General features: G+C 41.2%; 2 protein-coding genes across 2 annotated transcripts; one reads left to right on the top strand and one right to left on the bottom strand.

Annotated features, from left to right (window-relative positions):
* The first annotated feature begins 749 nt into the window (after positions 1-749).
* LOC134640071 (transmembrane protein 254-like) lies at positions 750-4,419 on the top strand. Its single transcript, XM_063491651.1, has 4 exons — positions 750-784; positions 2,661-2,764; positions 3,358-3,417; positions 3,630-4,419. Exons 1-4 carry the CDS (start codon positions 758-760, stop codon positions 3,748-3,750), a joined length of 312 nt encoding a protein of 103 aa, XP_063347721.1. The 5' UTR covers positions 750-757; the 3' UTR covers positions 3,751-4,419.
* A 3,470-nt stretch (positions 4,420-7,889) lies between these two features.
* On the bottom strand, positions 7,890-18,084 carry LOC134639692 (L-threonine ammonia-lyase). Its single transcript, XM_063491027.1, has 11 exons — positions 17,802-18,084; positions 14,486-14,813; positions 12,997-13,113; positions 12,641-12,882; positions 12,355-12,520; positions 11,167-11,266; positions 10,926-11,001; positions 10,201-10,326; positions 9,756-9,923; positions 9,593-9,650; positions 7,890-8,902 (listed from the first exon to the last, which is right to left on the bottom strand). Exons 1-11 carry the CDS (start codon positions 17,915-17,917, stop codon positions 8,804-8,806), a joined length of 1,596 nt encoding a protein of 531 aa, XP_063347097.1. The 5' UTR covers positions 17,918-18,084; the 3' UTR covers positions 7,890-8,803.
* Between the last annotated feature and the right edge of the window lie 2,267 nt (positions 18,085-20,351).

Here is a 20,351-nt window from a genome sequence, read left to right as displayed (position 1 = left end):
GATACCGAGTGCCGCCTGGTGACTGAGTGTGAGAGCTCGCCCTCAACCTATTCCTACTTTAACGTAACATCACTTTAACATAACATCACTGCTCAAAGTGCCTGCTCAAACCTCAAACCAAAGGAAATGACCTGGGCTACCAGGTGGACAGTCCGCTGATTAATGAAACTATCCTGTCGACTTAAATTAATTTAAATATATATGTATATATATATATATATATATATATATATATATATATATATAGATATAGATATATATATATTATTATTATTTTTTTTTTTATTTTATTTTTTTTAAGTAAAGCAATAATTGTCATTATTTCAGTAAAATTTCCCCGTTTGTGTAATAAGCTACAAAAAAAAAAAAAAAAGAAAAAAGAAAAAAACTGCCCGGACGGTTTAAATATCCGGGTTTAATTGCACGGTCATATTTGTACGGGGCAACGGACAACTACAGCAGCAGTAGCAGTAGCGATGGCTACAAGTGATGGACGCGATTATTTTAAGAGAGCACGTCTCTTCTGGATGGTCACCCTGTCAGTGGCGCTGATATATTTCGCTGTAAGTTCGTTAAATCACCTGTACTTCGGTACAACTGAGATATTATTACCGTCAGCCTTTTTTCTCTCATTTGTAACTGCTCGCGGAGCCCGTAGTTGTGTTGCACAATATGTCCTCCGGGTAATTTTATTTTTCTGAAAATCGCAAGGGGAGAGTTTAGTTCTCCCTGTTGTCGATTGCTACTGAATTTTTAAATGGGGAAAATGTATAAATGTCGGCAGGTTAGTGTATGGAGTCATTGCCAAGGGTGTCTATGTAAAAGCTAATCTTATCGAGGTTCATTCAGTTCTCGGTGTGACACAGGTCAAAAAAACAGCTCAAAGTCCACTGTACGGGTTAACATTAGCAGCGGATTCAAAACTCAGTTCAAGTTAGCTACGTTAGCTTTCTTTCATCAAGGCTGCCCTCGGTCGTGCTCGGTGAACACTGAGCTGTCACGTAAGGGGCGCTTAAGCTAACAGGTGAGCTGGTTTGTACGTGTTTGGGTTAGCTTGCAGCTAATTAACCTTTTGTTTGGTCAAGAAAATATGGCAAAGTGACCCCCAAAGCATTCATGCCTGCTTTCCAAAGTATTGCCATGAAGGAGAAATGACTCAAACTGGGGTAGATGGGAGCATAACCGTTTAAATGTACAAACAGTACGGTGGCCCTAAGGTGCCAACTTTTCAGAACTAAAAATACGTGTATTTAAATAAGTTCCACTGTGCTGAAATTACTTTTTAATGAAACCTTCTAAAATTGGTTTAAAATTTGGGAGTGTTACTGTTAAACAGAGGAAATGTTATCAACCTGTTGCCAGGTTTGTTTATTAAGGTAAATGACAGGAATGTTGTGGCTACCTACTCTGAAGTGCTTTTTTTCCTTTTTTTGTGCCTTCTACAATGTCACTGTTCTCATATCCATGTTTTCTTAAATGGTGTATTGTGCACCTTGGGGCCACCAAATCAAATTATCCCAGGGTTGATTTTATCTATAACCACTTCTAGTTCAAGAAACAAGCCTTGCTGTTGAGGGTATTTTGTGGACATCCAAAGTGGGTTCCAGCAATATCTGTGTTTTTGTGGCCAGAGCCACAGTCAGCCTGGCAGGTCAGAGGGGGGGAGAAATGGACAATGGCAGCAGTGTGTTCTATTTGTCAGCTCATGTCTTTAAAAAAAAAAAAAAAAAAAAAAAAAAAAAGATTTTCATGAATATTTATCATTAAATGAATTAAGTGGTTGGAAGCTGAAGATTTTTATATAGTGTAGAAGATCAGTAATTGGATCAGAGACCACAATTATGCCTACACTTGGCTTTCTTTGGTATAACTCAAACAGCCAAACACTGTGAACAGAACTGATTTTCATCTAAAACTGTGACATATTTTACGGCATTTTGCACAACAAGGCTGCACTTTGTAGTGCATAAATCTGCTACAGTCATGATCTAAACTGCTGGAAAGAGTCATTCATAGTACCATACCACAGCAGGAAAATAAAATGATACACTTTATTATTGCCACTGTGGGATCTTCTCATTAAAACAGCAAGTCATTGCCTGTGAGCACCGAGAGAGTGTCTGATGTTGGCAACTCTTGTTAATATGGGGACCATGGAGGGGACTTTCAGCAGGAGAAAATACGACTCACTGTGGTCATATGCATGCCATGAAATGAGTATATATCATACAGTCATTAGAAACAAAGACAGTCTTTGAATAAACTAAAGTTCTCACACAGTACTGAGCCGAAGTCCTGAGCCACCCATCCTTTAAACTTATTTATTTCTTTAATTTTTTTTAGAACACTGGGCCGAAGTATGGCAGTTTACTAAAACATGCATGGAAATGCATTTTATAGGGCAAAAACAAAGCTTAACTGTCGTCTTCACATTTTGAACTCTCCTGGCCAAACTTTCATGTGATTTCTTTAAGTAGTCTTTGGGAATAGTTCTCAAGACTTGAAGGACATTCCAAAGGTCTTCTTTGAGCAGGGGAAAAAAAACTTCAAAAGAACTTCAGAGTGATTGCTTATTTAAAGATATTCCCCTTCAAAAAGTTAGAAGGCAGTTTTGGTTTTTGTATGTGGTGTTTTAAACTCCTTCTTCTTTCTGATTCCAGTGCACAGTGTTTGCACCAGATGTAGTCCCATTTGAGCTTCTTGGTCCATTTGGCACCTTCTCCAAAAACCTTGCGTATAACCATCATGATCTACTGTACAAAGGGTAAGTAATGAAGCACTGACTCCTGCAAACATCCAAACAAAGAATTCTGGTAATGAGGTTTGCTCATTATAGCTTTTGTAATGCAAGCCAATCACTTTAGGAGATCTAAATAGACATTTTTCTAATGTTGTGCAAATCCCCCCCCCCCCCCCCCCCCCCCCCCACACACACACACACACACACACACACACACACACACACACACACCCACCCCACACATGTGGATCGTTGACGCCACATTCATAGGTTGCAAATTAGCGCTCATGCTGTGGAGTAATAGGACAGCAGTCAGAGCTTAATGTATTGTTGTGGTTTCGGTCACGTGACTCAGCTGCTAAGTCGGTCTGTTCAAAGGAAAGGCAGCTGGAAGCCATCATCGAGTCACTGGTGGTTTGAAATATGAAACGACTGATCAATTTAAGCTTATCAGCACTTGGTGATTAGAAAAGCATGAGGGGAAAACTTGTTTTCAGACCAGAAAAGTCCTCACTGTTAACTTGTGGGGTCTTTTCCCCTTTTTTTTGGAAGCATGTGGATTATCCTAGTTTGAAATGTTATCACTGGAGAGTTGAGCTTCTTTTTTCCTGTTTCAGGTGGTGGTTGACCTGTGCTATTCATCTTTGTGAGGCCCTGGTTGCACTGAAGTTGTGCAGGTAAGAATGCAGGAACCTTAACATCCACTAGGTGGTGCTGCAATCTAATTTTTAGCCCAATTTCATGTCAGCATGTACATTTTTGAATTTAAAAAAACAAAATGGCCAGCTGGATTCAAATTGTGCATAATTTTCTGTTTAAGGGTTCAACAACCATTGCGCACATGATGAATCTACTTCCTAAACATACACTGTTAACTTTTTTCCTGCAGCAACAAAGGCATCAAGGACAAGACCACTCAGTGCCTGTGGTTTATCCAGACCTTTCTGTTCGGCTTCGCCTCCCTCCGCCTGCTAATTAAGTATGACCCAGAGCGTTCCAAGCAGGACTGACCTTACCAGGAGAAGCCTACAGAACAACACATCTGAGTCTAGAGACCCCTTCTTGGGGCCTCAACTTCTTCCACTGTTCACTTTGATTATAAGATCCTGCTGGAGAGCATGAAATGGAGCAATACTCTTGAGCCATTTCTTTAATTGTGTTTCTTTTAATATAATTCTGAAGACATATCTTTGATAGAAACGCTAGAAATTTTCTTACATAGTTTACAAGATCTTTAATTCCTGTAATAGATCTGTTTCATTCCATATTTTCTAGAGCTGAGGGAGTACGGTGCTACCTTCAGAAATAATATATTTTAAAGTTTGTCTTGATGCTGATGACTAGGGATAAGGGTTATTTAAATATGAATGTTCTCTTGATGAATTTGAGTGCAGTACATAGAACAAAATTTAGAACAGATTACCTAAAGGTGTTTACATTCAGCCTACATGGTGCAGTAGGGGGGTTTTTGGGGGGTTTTCCCTTTTTTCTCAGCTGCTTGGATGAACTGACAGGTTTGCTACAGATGGTATTTTGCCATCATCCTCAAAAGTGCTCTTGGATTAAATAAAGAGGGGAGCTGCTGTCAAATTTGCCTTTCTCAGATTAAAGTGCTGTGATTCATAGTCTTAATGTTGACACTACAAAATAAAGGATGAGTGAACTGAATCCACTGTGGGGTGTGTGGGGTTTTTTTTTTTTTTTTTTTTTTTTTTTTTTTTTAAATGGCATTTGTGTGATTTGAGATGAATAAAGTCTCACCTCTGTGTTTATTCAGTTCAGATGTATTTATGTAGTGGCAAACCAAAACAGTTGTCCTCAAGGTGCTTTATACTGTGAGGTACATACCTTTCAGTAGTCCAGAGAAAACTGCAATTAAATGACCTATAGGCAGGTACTAGGTAACGACGGGAAGGAAGAACATCCTTTTAACAGGAAGAAGTCTCAAGACAAAAATGTAATGACCTCCTGTTGTGGTGTATAAACATGGGGCATCCTCAGTGAATCGCATTATGTTTTGCAGCAGTCTGAACCTATAGCAACATGACAGGGTTCAGGGTCACCTGATCCAGCCCTAACTATATACTTTATCAAATAGCAAAGTTTTGAGACTAATCTTAAACTGGAGATCATGACCCTCTCAAATCCAAAATATATATATTTATTTTTTTAAATATGTTCTATGATCATGCCCATGAGCAACAAATCTAATGCACAGTTGAGTGCGACTAGTGTTTCACATAATTGATCAGACTAGTGCATAAAGCCAGCCTGGTGGGATATTTCGGTGTCAAGGAAACGTTAAAGTGTGTTGTTGAACTTCTTTTGTATTGGTTTCAAGGCTGATGTTATGAAATATTGCCACTCTTGTCACACATGAGATGCTCAGTAAACCACATTGTCCCCTCCATCCCATCCCAGCGGGGATTTAACAGAGTAATACTGAATTATGTGGATCCTTTACCCAAAACTAAATCCACATGTAAACACACATCGTGACAAGATTCCCAGAGGCTATACCATTTTTTCCCCACCTTTACCAAAAGTTGGTATTTCATGTGAAAAGTGTTCGAGATTAATCCAACTGTTACCTAAACTGTTGTTTAGAGTCTCAATTATCTTTAGAAAGACTCAATCAGACACTTCAAACCATGTTGTGCAAGTTTTGCCTTCAGTTTGGTAGAGAGTGTGCCGTCCACTGTTGTCTTCTGTGAGAGAACTTGCCTAAGAAAAAAGGTTGTTGGTGCCCCCCCCCCAAGTCAGCAGTTTCTGAAAGAAACTCCATTACGCCAATCAGTTAGCCAAAGGAAAAACATGCTCAGTCTAAGATGAAGGCCCATTATGACAAAAAGACTATTTTCAGTGCTCTTTAAACAGGTGAGAACATTTTTTGGTCCAGCTTGCAAGCACAGTTTGCTGGATCCTGCCTAGTAAATTATGTAATCCAAATAACTAGGATCTGCCATATGAACATGTTGAAATGTTACTTTCCAAGAAACAGCCCGGCTTCTCCACTATCACTGTGTGCGATTGCTTAATATAAACCCTCTGATGATGGGCTGATTGAAAAAGGTGTTTGTGTTTGGTGCTCAGTTAAAACATTCTCATTGTTAGGTATTAGATAATTTAGAGTTCATCCTGTCCCATCTGTCTGAATCTGCTTGGGATGATATAGTCTGCCTGATCCAGGATTCTCTGTGAGCTAACTAACCCTCTCATGGGAATATTTAGCTCACTGAAGAACTTTGTCTCGATGCTTTGAATCTGCTAGAGCATTATTGTGTAGCGCCCAATTTTGCACTTCCTTTCAACTGTCCTTTCACAGGAATAGAAGCAGGGTATAGATCATCCCATCTGCTACTTTTCCAAGAAGTTCACAAACAGCTAAACTGTAGCACTGTTGAAAAGGAAGTCCTTGCCTTGCAGAACTGTGAAATCTACATTAAGTCTAGGTCACAACCAATTCAAGTGTTCACTGAAAATAATCCATTTCAGATGAAAAACTCAAACCAGAGACTGATGCGCTGGTGTCTTCTTATACAAGATTTAAATTTGCTGATTAATTAAAAAAATAAACAAACACTGGGAATGTAATGGCAGACGCAAAGCACAAGACCCCATCCACTGGGGTCCCAGAAATCTTCCTGTAAAATCTGTACTAAAATTACCAGGTCAGCCATATTTTCAGGTGCAGACATGCTCTAATCTTCTTGATTTACCAAAGTTCCAAAGGTTTCCAATAGACTGCCATCTGATGCTGCTATGTTCTCCCTTGTCACCATCTTCCAGTTGCCTCTCTGTTCCAAATTGCACTTCTTGCAGACTAAAAGAGTGCAGGAAGATATAACTGTGTGTACCTGTGTGTTTGTTCCCTTGTCTTCTTGAAGTATTCACCACAGCTCTTCCCGTCCTTTTTGTAAAATCCACTGTCATGTCCTTCTGCATTTCTCTCCTTAACACCATAACATCATCACCTCTGCTCCCTTCACCTCCATGTCCCCTGTAATCTGCTCTAATCACTCATCTCTCCCCCCGGGGACACTCTCTACCCCTTCATTCATCTCAAAAATTCTCTTTTACCTTCTGACAGCCAACTTGTGCATACACACTGACAACATTCAACATCACCCCTTTGATTTCCAGCTTTGAACTCACAATCACTAGTCACACACTCTACCTTCAAAATTACCCCAACTCCATTTCTCTTCCTACCTACACCGTGTTAGAACGGCTTGAATCAACCTCCACTGCTCCTAGTTTTGCTTCCCTTCCATCCAATATATCTGCTGTCCTTCTCTCTAGCATATCATCTCCCTCTTTACCAGTCATATATTTAAACCGCCACATTCTTGCCTTTCCTCCTCTCTTGTTACCCCTTAAGATGCTATTTCTTTGTCTTTGGCCAACAGTAGTACAGTTTCCACCAGAATCCTTCTGACCAACAGAGGCGGTCATTGTTAACCTGAGCTTTGACTAAACTGCTATGGAAATCTCATTCTTTATGATCCATGTGTTTGATTTCTATAAGATTTTATACCACATGCCCTTCCTGGTGGAGCCCTCCCAATTTATCCAAGTCTGGTACTAGCACTAGGAGTACACTGGCTTGTAAACCCCCCCTATGTCTGGGTCAGATGTTTAATTAAACATTTACTTAAATGATTGTATGTAGATTATGTAGCTTATCTACTTATGTTAATTATGTAGCCCACTTAGCTAAGTAATAATAATTGTTAATGTAAGAAGCTATCGTTTCCTGGCTAGGAGCTTTAACCGTTTCGGGAAAACTTGGACTCATCAATCACAGCTCTGAATGTATCTTCTGACAAGAAGGTGTTTGTGTATGACGTGGGCTAAAGCAGTGTGTGACGTGGGCCAAATCAGGCTAAAGCAGTAGCACGGGGTCACAGTGTCCTCTGCTTACAAACTTAAGAGCATTAGCTTGTCTTAAATGGCCCAGTCTCAACTAGAGCTTTGTCCAGACATTAGTCAGTTGGACAGTGCAGACACTACTTATTTTTAAATCCTGTGTTACTTTTACTTTTGGTGAAAGTACACCAGCAATGAAGAAAAACCCAAGCTAGTTGTCTAGTCTAGCTAGTCCCCTACTTTGCACATAAACTTCACAAATGTGAAAACACGGTTACGGTTCATTTGTCCGGAGTTTTATTTGGAGAACACTTTTAGGAGGGTTGAAACTGCCACTGTGGACAGTACAAATACAGAAATATTTACAGCATTTTAAAAAGAACATTTAATGAAAAATAGACCTTATATAGTGAAGCTGTATGTGCGCTACAGAAGTCACACTCCACCCTTTAGCTAATGCAGACTGATCCACGTTCTGCCAGGGGGCGGAGCCACAAGTTGGCCACCACAGACTAAAGCGTGGCCACCCATGACAGCCGTTAATGAAGACCCAGAGGGCTCGACACACACTCACAGAACTCAAATAGGTTTTTTTGCAGAACCGTTTCTCTATAGGGACACATTTTAATTGTAATTAGCTTATATGCTTTACCAACAACTGGGAAAAAAAGCTTTATCCACTGTTACAGATTTATTTAATCACTTGAGGGTTACATAAAAAGCTTATATAATAAGAGTAAATGAAGAAAAATCTTGGCTACTGGTGGCCCTACAGTAATTTAAAACACAGAGAAAAATACTTTATTATGTGCCAGCCCAATGTTAACCCATTAAATGGCCCAAGTTGGGAACCACTATAAAAATAGTCTGAATCCGCCATAGCATTCACTTAGAATTAGCATCATCAACTGGGATGCAGTTTAACCGCTTCACAGTATATTTAAGGTGCCATGATGAAGAAGAACAAAAGCAGCATTAGTAATAGAAGGAACATGTAGATTTGCGCTATAATCTCAAGGCTTTTCTGTATACATTTAGGTTTGCTGACCAAGCATTCTCTTAATGAGTCTCATATAACAGAGCTTGCATATCATAAGAGTGTGTGTTTGTTGCAGGAATGGTTTGCATGTGTTATCCCGATGGCAGGAATCTGTTTTTAGTCAGTCTAGTTTTGTGTTTAGGATTTCGCTGTGATCACCGGTCCAGCCAGCATATAGAGGGGTAGCGCTCGCTCAGCGTCTTGCGCAGATGAGCGCTCTGCATCTTATCCCTGGTTTCCACCACACACTCCACCTGTCAACACACACACACATACAGTTAGTCTTCTTATGTCATTCTCCGTCTCACACACACTCTAGAATTAGGGCAGTGAGAGGTTTGCTTGTTGCATTATGCAACACCTTTCACCTCCTGACACTAGCTCTGAATAAGCAGTACAAATTGTCAGTGGAGACTGTGGGGGTAAGGATGCAGAGCCAGGAGATTACATGATAAGTCTGCTCCATCCCTGAGCTTTAGAAATGAAGGAGAATAAAACAAATCCATTATTTAAAAAAGCTACGATGGCCCAAGATTTATCAGTCAAGTTACGTCAGTTTCTCCCCGGCAGCTTTTCTTCATTTTTTTTCCAAGTTAAAAAAAAATAAAGGCATACTATATGTAACGTTTGTGAGTCTTAAAGTCATCAAACTGACTCAGTAATTTCAGTTGCATAGCAACACTGTGTTTGTAACTTGCTAAAACAACAGCCAAAATGGCTAATGGTTGTACCAGACCAAGTAAAGCTGTAGGTGGGTACTGAACTGAGCAATGCTACTTTTTTCTATCTTTTAAAAATGTATTTGTATTTTTGGTCTTTTAATTCCCGCCAACTCCCTGACAACTCCAAGCCAAGAGTTCCACGGCAATAAAGGAAAAGTGGATGAGCGGATTGGCGAGGAGGAGGAAACAGAATGAAGTGAAGAGGACAGATTAGTCGCCTACCTTTGCCTTGAAGAGCTCTGACTTATCGCTGTGTCTACGATGGCAGACGTCCAACAACCTGGGAGGAAAAAGACAAAAGAGGCGAAGGAATGAATAAACTAAAGGTGGCACAGGGCAACGTTAAAAACAAAACCGATTAAGTCCGAATAGGTTCCTACACTACCTGACGTCCTCTCTGGTCAGAACATCCAGCAGCTTAGCCATGTCTCCTGGCCACTCTCCCAGCTGCACTGAGAACTTACTGATCCGGTTGTCCAACACCAAAGCTCGGTCCATGCACTGCCTCACCACTTCCAGCTCCATGTTAGCGCTGCTCACCACCACAGCCACCCTGCAGCAGACACAGAGGAAGGCTTAGATTATCTGCAGCCAAAAGGATTAGCACTGCTGACATTGTTATGTTGCCAGAATGTGAGCTTTTCAGGCGTTAAGGAAAACATTGAGCCCTCAGAGTTAGGACTATATTTAAAAAAAATATATATATATATATATATATATTTCTTTTTTTAAAGTGGGAATTTGCACTGTTTGAAAACTAGAAGGTTGATGAGTGAAGAGAAATTACATGGTTCAGGTAGGAAACCGTGAAATTAATACACTTGACCCACTTTTTGCCTTTTAGTTCTGGTAGTTGTCCGGCCAAAATGGCAGCCAATCCCATGGCTCCCTCTGTGTCCACAGTGGAGCGTTCAAATTCCTGAAACCGCAGCATTGCCACCAGAGAGTCTTCCTCGCTGTAAGAAAAGGAAAGAAAAATGCACTCCTTTGTTATCCGATTACCAAAATTAGACTTCGACATGGGCCCCAACATCCATAAAGATATAACTGACAAGATGATGGGCCTATTATTTGAGGTGATTCACATCTGAATCTTCAGAGCCAGTCCATAACCAGATGAAATGAAATGTGATTGTGTTCACACCAGATGCACTTCTTGTGATTGTTTGTTGAAATTCTGAACCCTAGGCAATCTCCTGCCTCACCAGTGTGTCGACGATGGCTCTGGTCCACCGTGTCTCAAACGCTGCTTGGTGTTTTTCTCTCTCCTAACACACTTGAACAGCGGTCTCTTTTATGCCTTTTTCCATTGATGTGTGCTTGTGCCTAATAGAGAACCACAGGGTTTCCAGCAGAAAGGTTAACAGCCTTTTTGGTGTGAAGCCTGAAGGACTGAGCCAGCACCAAGCCAAAACTGGCTCTGCACCAGCACCACGTCAGTGTAAAAGAGGTATTTGTGTTCTGGGAGTAATAATACATCTGTACAGTGAAGTCATATATTTAAAAAAAAAAGACTAAAGTTTAATTCTATAAATGTGATGTGGACGTGCAGTACCTGACAGTGATGACTTTGTCCACCAGTTTCTTTGCCAGCTGAAAGGTGTTAACACCAAGTGAATGCTCCATGAGATCTGAGAAGAGACAGATGATCAAGCTCCTTTATTGCAGGAGAAAAAAGTACAAAGGAGTTTCTAACAATAAATAATGTGCACATAATCTTTTTTTTACTATCTTCCCCTTCATGAGGGGAAGGTGTGGTACGTGACTTCAGCAGAACAAGCCGGAAATGAGTTTACCTCCATAAAGTTTCTTATTGGGGTTGCTGTGCATGTCTTTGATTGGACCGTTCGTTTTCAGAGATTGTAGCAGCAAAGGGAAATCGTCTGGTTCAACTCCCTGTTGAAGAAAGGTGGGTCAGCTATTGTTCTCATGTGTTGATGATGATGATTTCTAACCCGCATTTCACTGTGGAGTAAAACTGTTGAGATCGCTTTTGCAGAGTGTCCTGGATTGACGTAGGCAAGCTCAAGCTAGCATTTTTGGAACTGAGTTTTTGGATGGTGGAGAAAAAACAGACAGTGTTCACTGTTTTGTGTTCTTCCTGTGAGCCAACAGTGCTAACAGAGTCACTGAAGCACAGTCGCAGTTTGAGCTAAATGTTAGCATTAGCATGTTCAAATGATACTGACATGCTAACATTGAGCATGGTAGTGTTTACCATGTTTGCTATCCATATTTAACATACAGGCAACCTGACAGGCTAATCAGGACTGAATGTTAATGCTAATTGTGTAGACATGTATTCATAGGTAGTTACACAAAGGACCGGCATCACTAAGTCTTTAGTGATCTTACGGCAGTTCGTCCCCATTCTGGACTATATAACAGAAATAGACTAGCACTTATTTTGCAGTGCCTTATATTTTGCATGCGCACCACTTTTCCTACTGTGAATATATGAATATATTATAAAATGGTATACACAGTATTAATTATAAATGTGAAACTGTTGTATGAATATTAAAACAGGACCATCTCTGGACTGACTGGGAGCCCTAATCAGCCTCAGTGTTGCATAATATATAGGTTTTCACTACTGGGTCAAATGTGGTAATATATTTGCTTGAAAGCTTCGCTACACAAGCTGTACCAGGATATTTCTTTATAGCTGAAAATAGAGCAGGAGGGCTGTTCTGTGCCTTCAGTGCAAACAGCACGACAGCTCTCAGAGCTGTGGGCAGACAGTGGAACAAGGGAAACCACTTCAAATACAGTCGCCTTGTTTCGTAACCCGTGCAGAATGAAAAAGGCACTTGTGTCAATACGAGGGAGCTAGAAGCAATTGTGCAATAAAAAGTAAGGATGTAGATCTACTATAGGATCAACTATTGGTAACCAGTGATATGAGATGGGACTTCAAGCAATGAGCATACAGTGAAGATGTAAAGATTCAAAGAGACTCCAGCTTCTCAATGTCTGCTTACTATGACAAGAATGCGAGAGTCGAGGTGTTTGATGGCTGCAGCGGTGCCAGCCAGTAGACCATACTGTCCTGCAGCAGGAATGACCACTGCCTCCAGTTTGGGCACCTGTTCATAGATCTCCATGCCCACAGTGCCCAGTCCTGCCAGGTACGCTGCATTTTCATCTCTGCTCAGCAGCAAAGAGAGGAAGAGCAGCCTTATGTTAAGATACTAAAACATCAGTTAGTACTGCACAGACACAGACAGAAACTCTCATTCCAACTCCTAACATGAATGTTAGACTGACTCTTCCAGGTAGAGGTATCCATTCTCCCTGGCCAGATGGCAGGCGTGGTTCTGGGAATCGCGGCCGGTGCTGCCGTAGGAGATAACCATGGCGCCGTAGTCTCTGTAGATCCTGAGGCGGGGCGAGGAGCAACTTGACGGCATGATGACAAACACCGGGATCTTCAGCTCCACCGCATGGTGCGCCACGGCCATGGAGAAGTTACAGTCAGTGGCCACGATCACACCCATCCTTTGCTGCTCCTGCAAGCACAGAAACACAAGCCTGACATATAATCACATGCAACAAATATGCACGCACAGCACACTTCAGTGGATCCTTACAGCATCTTTTTCAGCTCCCCCGCCCCAATCTACCTGCGTGAGGGAGGTGAGCAGGTACAGCACTCCTCTCTCCTTCACAGAGCCGGTGTAGTGCAGGTGCTCCTTCTTCAGGTAGATCTCCATCCCGTACTGTTTGGACAATCTGGAGTACTGAGCACACAAAAGAAGCAGCATGTTTCAAGAGCTCCAGCAGCAGCAGTAACCCGTTAAAGATAGATTTGCTAAGCTGGCTTTATATAACCACTCAGGTGCTCACATGCATGCTGAAATAGTTTTCACTTCGTATAATTACTCCTGGCATATGAAATCCATAGTCTTTGCCCCGAGTCATGTTCAATTTCTATGTTATTTTTGCATGAATTCACCTAAATGCTGGTGCTCATCCAGCTCCAGGAGTCTCTGCCTGCTCTTTGCTTTTTGCCAACAGCCGTTAATCCAATCTGCTTCGCACTTGGTGGGTATAATGCAATATAAAGTATGAACCAGATATGAGGGCTCCTCCTAATTTGGCTAAAAGCTGCAGTGCATTATTAGCGATGATGTCCCCACAAGGGCTTCACCTTTGGTTGATCTTTAGTTATTATCACCTGTCCCGCTAACAGTTGCATCACCAGTAGTTATGTCGAAGCAAGCCTCAATTAAAAGAGTTTTGTGGTTATTAGCAGCGACACACAACCACGCACAGTGAAAATGCAGAGATGTGCAGAGACATTATAAAAGAGAGACATGGCACTCCTGATTTGAAACTAATGGGAGGGTCTTGAATCAGCGAAGATGATGTTAGAAATATAACGTTCAAGGACCCAAACCCACTCTAGAGACTAACTGAAACTAAATGCACCTAACCTAAAAATGTGAATGAAAATGAATGAAAAACAGAAACGTAATAACTCTGCTTCTGGGGGGGATTATTTGGAGAAAGCAAAAGCACATATCTGAGTTTTTTGTTTGTTTGTTTTTTCCTGGTGACTACTGAGACGGAGAGAGGTGGTTTAAGGTGGGTGACAAGTGACAAGGCCTTCTTCTAGAGAGACTCTGCCTTCATCACTCCATCAATTTACATCAATTCTGACACTTCTGTGTATCCAGTTTGCACTCAGATAGCATTACATTGTTGTGAGATCACATTTAACTTAAGGCAAGTTCCAAAATGAATCCCTGATAACCCAAATGTTGGAATTTCCCATTTTTAAGCAAAAACAAACATGTTTACAACCTGGTACAAAAAAGCTCTGCACAACTTAATTCTAACATAAAATCATCAATTTAAAATGTATCAAAGTAACGCAGACCATGAATGTTTTGTTCAGTTTTTCCATGAGCAAAAATCTGCATCCCATTTAGACTAGTTCTGATATTAGTTCACCCTCTTGTGGTCTGTTTACAGCAAACTTCCTTAGGTATGTGATGCCTGTCAAATTAAACTTCAGTCTAAACTGAAGGAAGTGATTTCAGCTCCCAAACAAAGGTCAAAGGTCACCTTTATTGCACGTTCTCCTGCACTTATTCTGTGTTAGTGTACCGTGCAAGGCGTCTTCTGCATCCCTGACTGGATCCTGAAGGCTGCCGCGCTGATGTCCTCGAAGCGGAGGTACTGGGCAGGAGGTCTCGGGATCATCCTGAACTCGCTGACACGTCTGGTTTTGGGGGGGTCCATGAGGACAACCTCAGGAGCCATCACTACTTTGGTTTCATGGACTTTCACATCACCGTTGAGAAGTTCTTCCACACCAAAGTCCTTCAGACGCTCCGGTTCAATAAGGGTGGGTCTGCGGCCCACGGTGCCGTTACTGATGGGACCATATTTGTAAGAGCTGCCGGGCTGACTGGGGCCCAGATACAACTCCTCTCTGAAAACCACAAGCAGGCATTAGGGGTGTCACTTAAAAATCATATCAAATCATATTCAGAAAACTAAAGTGTGCTTTTGCACAGCTACTGAGTCCTTCTCTTTTAAAACCATAAGACTACAGCTCCTGATCCTACACTCGTCTTTTTCACAGTGTAAATTCTTAATTTTCTGCACACATACTACTGCAAGCTAACACAGTAAAAATACCACACGGAGGCTTTAGCAAAGTACCACACAGTCATGAGCTGGAGCGCAGCGAGATTTGATTTGCATCTTCCAAACCCCAAAGATAAAAAGTGAGCAGATGTGAGAACACTGATGTGAATATAATAGCTTTTCCAATTAAGCAGGTTGTTGGCGTCCACTAGCTCTCAAATCATAAAGGTTATTTCTCCCAAGTACGTAAATGCACCACCAGAGGGAACTTTTAAAACCAATTACCGTTTTCAGCTGCATGTTTTTCCACAGTGAGTAGCTTTGCAATCAGCTTGTATCTGGTTTCCAGTATTAAACCAGTCATTTCTGAAGAATAGGGATTTTTTTTTTAAATTACAACAGCAGGGTATGCTTTGCAAATAGTAACATAGTACATATAGTACTATATACAGTACAACAGTACATCTGTCAAGCATCAGATCTGATTTATTACTTGATTCACGACAAATTAACACAATTTTAAGATATAAAGAAAAACTAAAACCGGACCAACAGCTTAAGAAAACAAATTTAACAAAAGTGTATTTGCACAAATTCTAATTTCTATCCTCTGGATGTCAGCCAGAATGTAGGGCGGAGCTGCGATCGCCTTTGGCAGACAGTATCAGCTGATATTCTCCACATTTTAAAAGTATACATCATCACTAGAGCTACAAGTTTTATTAACAATAGACATGAAGCAATAACTCTTAGTATAATTCACCCGAAATATATAAAATCAAAGGTTTATTTACTTAAATAATTAATCATTAAGGAGAAAGTCCTTGGTATAAACTGAATATGTATCAACAAAGTGCATAAGGAGTAATGCATAAATGTTTTTTGAGTGTAACTCCATGTAAGAACTTTGAAAAAGTGACAATTTCCCACTTTGCTTCGTCGATACGACCACTCACACCGGCGGTCCGCTCACATTCTTCAGGCTAAGATGAATTGATTCACCTTTCACGTCGACCCTGCTTCCACTCTCGGTGACGGATTACTATTACAAGTCACCTTATGATTCATTGGGTCATTCGGCTCCTCTTTTAGGAGACACACAAGCGATTAAAAAGGCAATTTAGCGGTAATAGCAGGACAGAATGATTTATAAACGGCCGTTGGAGCTAATCAAATTGCGCGATTCATTTAAATAGCTTATTAAAGTTAGGTTGGGTATGGTCAGATTTACTCAAATGACACAACACAAAACTGGATCAGACTCCCGCGGGATGTTTCTGTCAAACAGTCAACGCAGAGGCCTTTTACACAGCATAGACATAGTAATAGGATTATACTCATTGGGGATTAACTCAGTCACTCAGTAAAGCAGATCACATATAGTTACCAGCTACGTTTGAAACTTTGAAACAGGTTGGAGCCATGCCAATCAGCGTCAGTGAGGTAAAATAAGACAACTGACTGACGAGGGTGCTTTTGCGAGCGTGCAGTTCTACAATAACATCAACAAGCCACCAGGTGGAGTAGCTTTCCCAAACAATGGTCTAAATATCCTTCAGTGGTGCCAGCTCTCTATACAGAGAACATCTCGCTCTATTTATATCGCAATGATCTTGCCGTAGACAATACGGCAACCTTTCACCTCGTCTCCTGGGTCCATTACTGCTCTCTCCCCACTTGTCCTTCACTCTTTTAGCCCCATTATTCAAGCACACAGTGTGCGCTCTTAACACGGCTATGAATAAGAAAAGTCCAAGGCTGCACCTGTGATTAGGGTGCTTTGCTTCAAAGGCAGAGTTCAAAAACAGCATCAAAGGAGGGCAAAGAGCAACATGGCAGCCTCAGAAAGCCTCATCAAAAGGGAAGATGAAGCGCTGAAACAGTAAAAAACAAAAAGTAGCTTATTTTATTATAAAACAGCACAAAAAATCCCCACAAAAAGTAAGGACAAAGCTAAAAGTGAAGGAGATATTTAAGCCCACCAGGCTTTCATCAGTGCACTATCTCAGCTTCTTTATGTCCTTTTAAAGACAAAATGCCCTGTCTGGCTGCTGAGCTGCTTCCTTTTCTGATTGAAGAATAAAAAAAGTTCATCATATGGGAAAGGAAATGTCTCCTGGCACTACATGACTATATGTATTCCTGATGTTGCATCACTGAGTGTGCAGTTCTGCATCCTTTCGGGCAACGCTTCGACAGCTTTCTTACATTCGTCGGCTGCTTTGTTTTTGGCTCTTTGGGTATAACACGAAAAGCTCCAAAAGTTTTTAATGTGCTCAAAGAGGCAGAGGAAGATCAGTTTGCTTGTTAAATCTTGACGGTTGTAATCTTCCGTATAAGTCAAACACTGAGGAAGTGCTTGTAAAATCTGTTTGACCCTGAATGTGATGTAATTTATCAGCGGCACAAAAAAATGCCAGTTTTCCACCAAAGCTTAAAATCAAAGCTTCCTTCCTTTCTCTAAAACTGTCACAATATCCTGAAATGAAAGAGGATGTTATGGTCAAGAATCAAGCAGAGAGGGTAGCCTATCAGGGGTTGGGATGCTGGCAGGACGAGCAAGGAGAAGATGGAGAGATAGAAGGAGAAGCCAGAGTATGTGGATCTTTGATTTGGGGGTTTGCAACAGCCAAGCATGAACATTTGGTGCGTTTTGTTGAGTTTCACTTATAATTAAAGCTGAAGAAGAGACTGGACACAGCAGATGAGGAATGGAGGTAATTTAAGGAGGAGCTACCTCAAAATTCTGAGGGTAGATCTGAATCTAGAGGGTTGATCTGGTTGGGGGAGAGGTCTGGGGCTCCGAAGAAGGCTACAGGTAATTTCCCACCTCTGCCAGAAGGGGTCATTCTCCTCGCTGTCTTTAAGGGCCGGCCGTGGTGAGTACAAACGCTCAAGTCGCTCGCTCAAATAGCTCGAGTAGAATAATTGAGCGGCAAAGTTCATCCTGGTTAGAGGACCTTCTTCCTAGAGTCCAACAAGTGTCTGTATCTGAATCCCTCTCCTGTCCCTGCTGCTGTGTTGTGTCCGTGGGATAAGAGGACACTGACTGGTGCTGCTCCCACGGCGTAATGTCCCACGCCCCAGCTCCTTCCTTTTCCTGTCCAGGGGCTATTTAAGAAGGGATTACCCATGGACATGTGCGCGGTGGCCATGTAGTGCTTCTCCGGTGGCACGGCCCCTCCCAGAGCTCTATTCCTGTGCTCGCACCGAGATTACTTCCCCTTTTTGTGACGCAGTGCTAATCAGACTGTCTAAGGAGATAGATACAGACTTAGGGTTTATCTAGGAAGCAGTGATCTAGAGGCTCAGCAACACAGAGGAGACAACAATAGATGGAGGATCAGAAATGCATGATTTTTTTGCCACCAAAATCAATTAAAAAAAGAGACACTTGCAGCAGTTTCATCATTATGTGGCATTTCTAGTATCATGAAGTGATGCAGTTGTTGCAGCCTCTATGAGATACAGCGAGGGAAACTGTAGGAGATTTTCCATTCAGCTGTCAGATGTAAGTGCTTACATCTGTAAGAAAGTGAAAAAGGATGTTGCAACAGGAGAGGCTAGCACAAATGAACAGCTGAACATGGTAGAACTGTAGAAAGACAGGCTGCCAGACGCTAAAGGGAAAGCTGAGAATTTGCCCAAACTGGCGGTTTAGACTCTGTTCAGCTCTGATCAGGCGTCAAAATCTAAAACCTGAAGAGCAGCAGTGTGTCCAGCAGTCACCGGAGTCTCACTGGCAACTGATAAGCTTATTTTCAATTAGTTTCTTAATGAGTCGTTGCCTTTTTAGACAGCTGTGTGTGGAAAAAAGCTCCAATAACAGTTAGGAAAGTGGAATTGGGACTCTGTGCAATCAATTTTGCAACTTTCCAAACTTCACTGCAAATGGTCAATTTTGGTTAATGTTTTTCATGGTCCAATGACATCTTGTAAAACCATATTTCAAGGAAAGTGAAACCTGTACAAGATAACTGGTCTCATATTACCTTCAGCTTATACACACTAAATCTGCCAATCTGCTTCGTCTGAAGTGTCTGCCAGGTGGTAGTTTGGGGAAACCGTCTTCTCCCAGACATCCAGAGTTGGACTGGCAGCTGAGAACTAACAGTATATCATTTACACCCACTTCACTACATAAATTGTAAGTTGCAACAGAACAGCTAGAGTCTGAACTCTCAGCTCCTTTTTATCGCTGTTGACATACACATGAAATACCACTCGAACAGAATTACCAGACAGGTACAAGATAAGATCACAACGTAGGCTATTTGTGCTTGAGTATGTCAAATATTGCACTATATCTCTGCAGAGTACTTTCACCACAATCTGAACTGAGTCATAAGGAAAGTCAAAGTGACCAATGTCTAAAAAAATTAAACTAAAATAAAACTAACAAAGGGAGCAATGTTATACATCCCATTTCTGACAAGGGCTTTATAAACACTTCGAATACAAAATTAGCCAAACGACCAGAAGCCAATTTAGGCCATAGTGTACTGCATGCTTAGTGTTTGGTTGTTCTAAAATACTTCATAAGGAGTAAGCTCTGCAATTTTTCAGTAAGCACATTTTGTGTAGCAATAAACCACCACAACACATATGCTAGTTTTTGCTAGCGGGAAATGATGCCCCCTGCAGTGCACACGTGCTAACGTTAGCAGATAACGGTTTAAAAAATTTAAATAATCTGGTTTTAAAAAAAATAAAATAAAAATGAGCTAGGGACAACCAAGATGTCAAATGTCGTGGCAGTGGCTGCATCCTTTTGTTTTGATATATTGCATCAGTAAACAAATGCCAGTCATCAGCCAAAATCAGGCTGCTGGTGAAAATCAGGTGGAAAAAAATACAACAACAATCATGTAAGATGATACAATGCTAGGTTAAGATAATATCCATTAGGACGATGGTGCTGTAGTGGTTAGCAGTGTTTTGTCATAGTAAGACATTTTTGGGTTTGAATACAACTGTTTGCACATTCTCCCTGCATCTGTGTGAGTTTTCTTTGCATACCCTTCCTTCCTCCCACAGTCCAAAGACATGTAAGTTGGGTTTAAAGGTGATTCTGAAATTGGTTTTGATTGTGAATGGCTAACACGATGGCCTACAGTAGATATCCTGCCTATCCTATGACAGCTCCATCCCAACCATGACCCTTAATTGAATACGCAGAAGAAAATAGATGGACGATAACAACTGTTTACTTTGATTTAGTTTGATCACTGTCGATGAGACATCACAGTAAGTGATCTCTCCTCAGGTGCTAGCATATCAAAACACTGACGTAGCAATGTGGCAACGCAACCCCAGTCACGTTTCTCCTAAATGACTGCAGTAAGGACTGAACACAGAGCATGCGTTAGGGTCTGTGAAC

The sequence above is a fragment of the Pelmatolapia mariae genome, linkage group LG13 (assembly GCF_036321145.2).
Source record: "Pelmatolapia mariae isolate MD_Pm_ZW linkage group LG13, Pm_UMD_F_2, whole genome shotgun sequence".
NCBI lineage: Eukaryota > Metazoa > Chordata > Actinopteri > Cichliformes > Cichlidae > Pelmatolapia > Pelmatolapia mariae.
The sequence above is the reverse complement of the archived record's forward strand: the minus strand, read 5'-3'. Positions and strand labels throughout refer to the sequence as shown.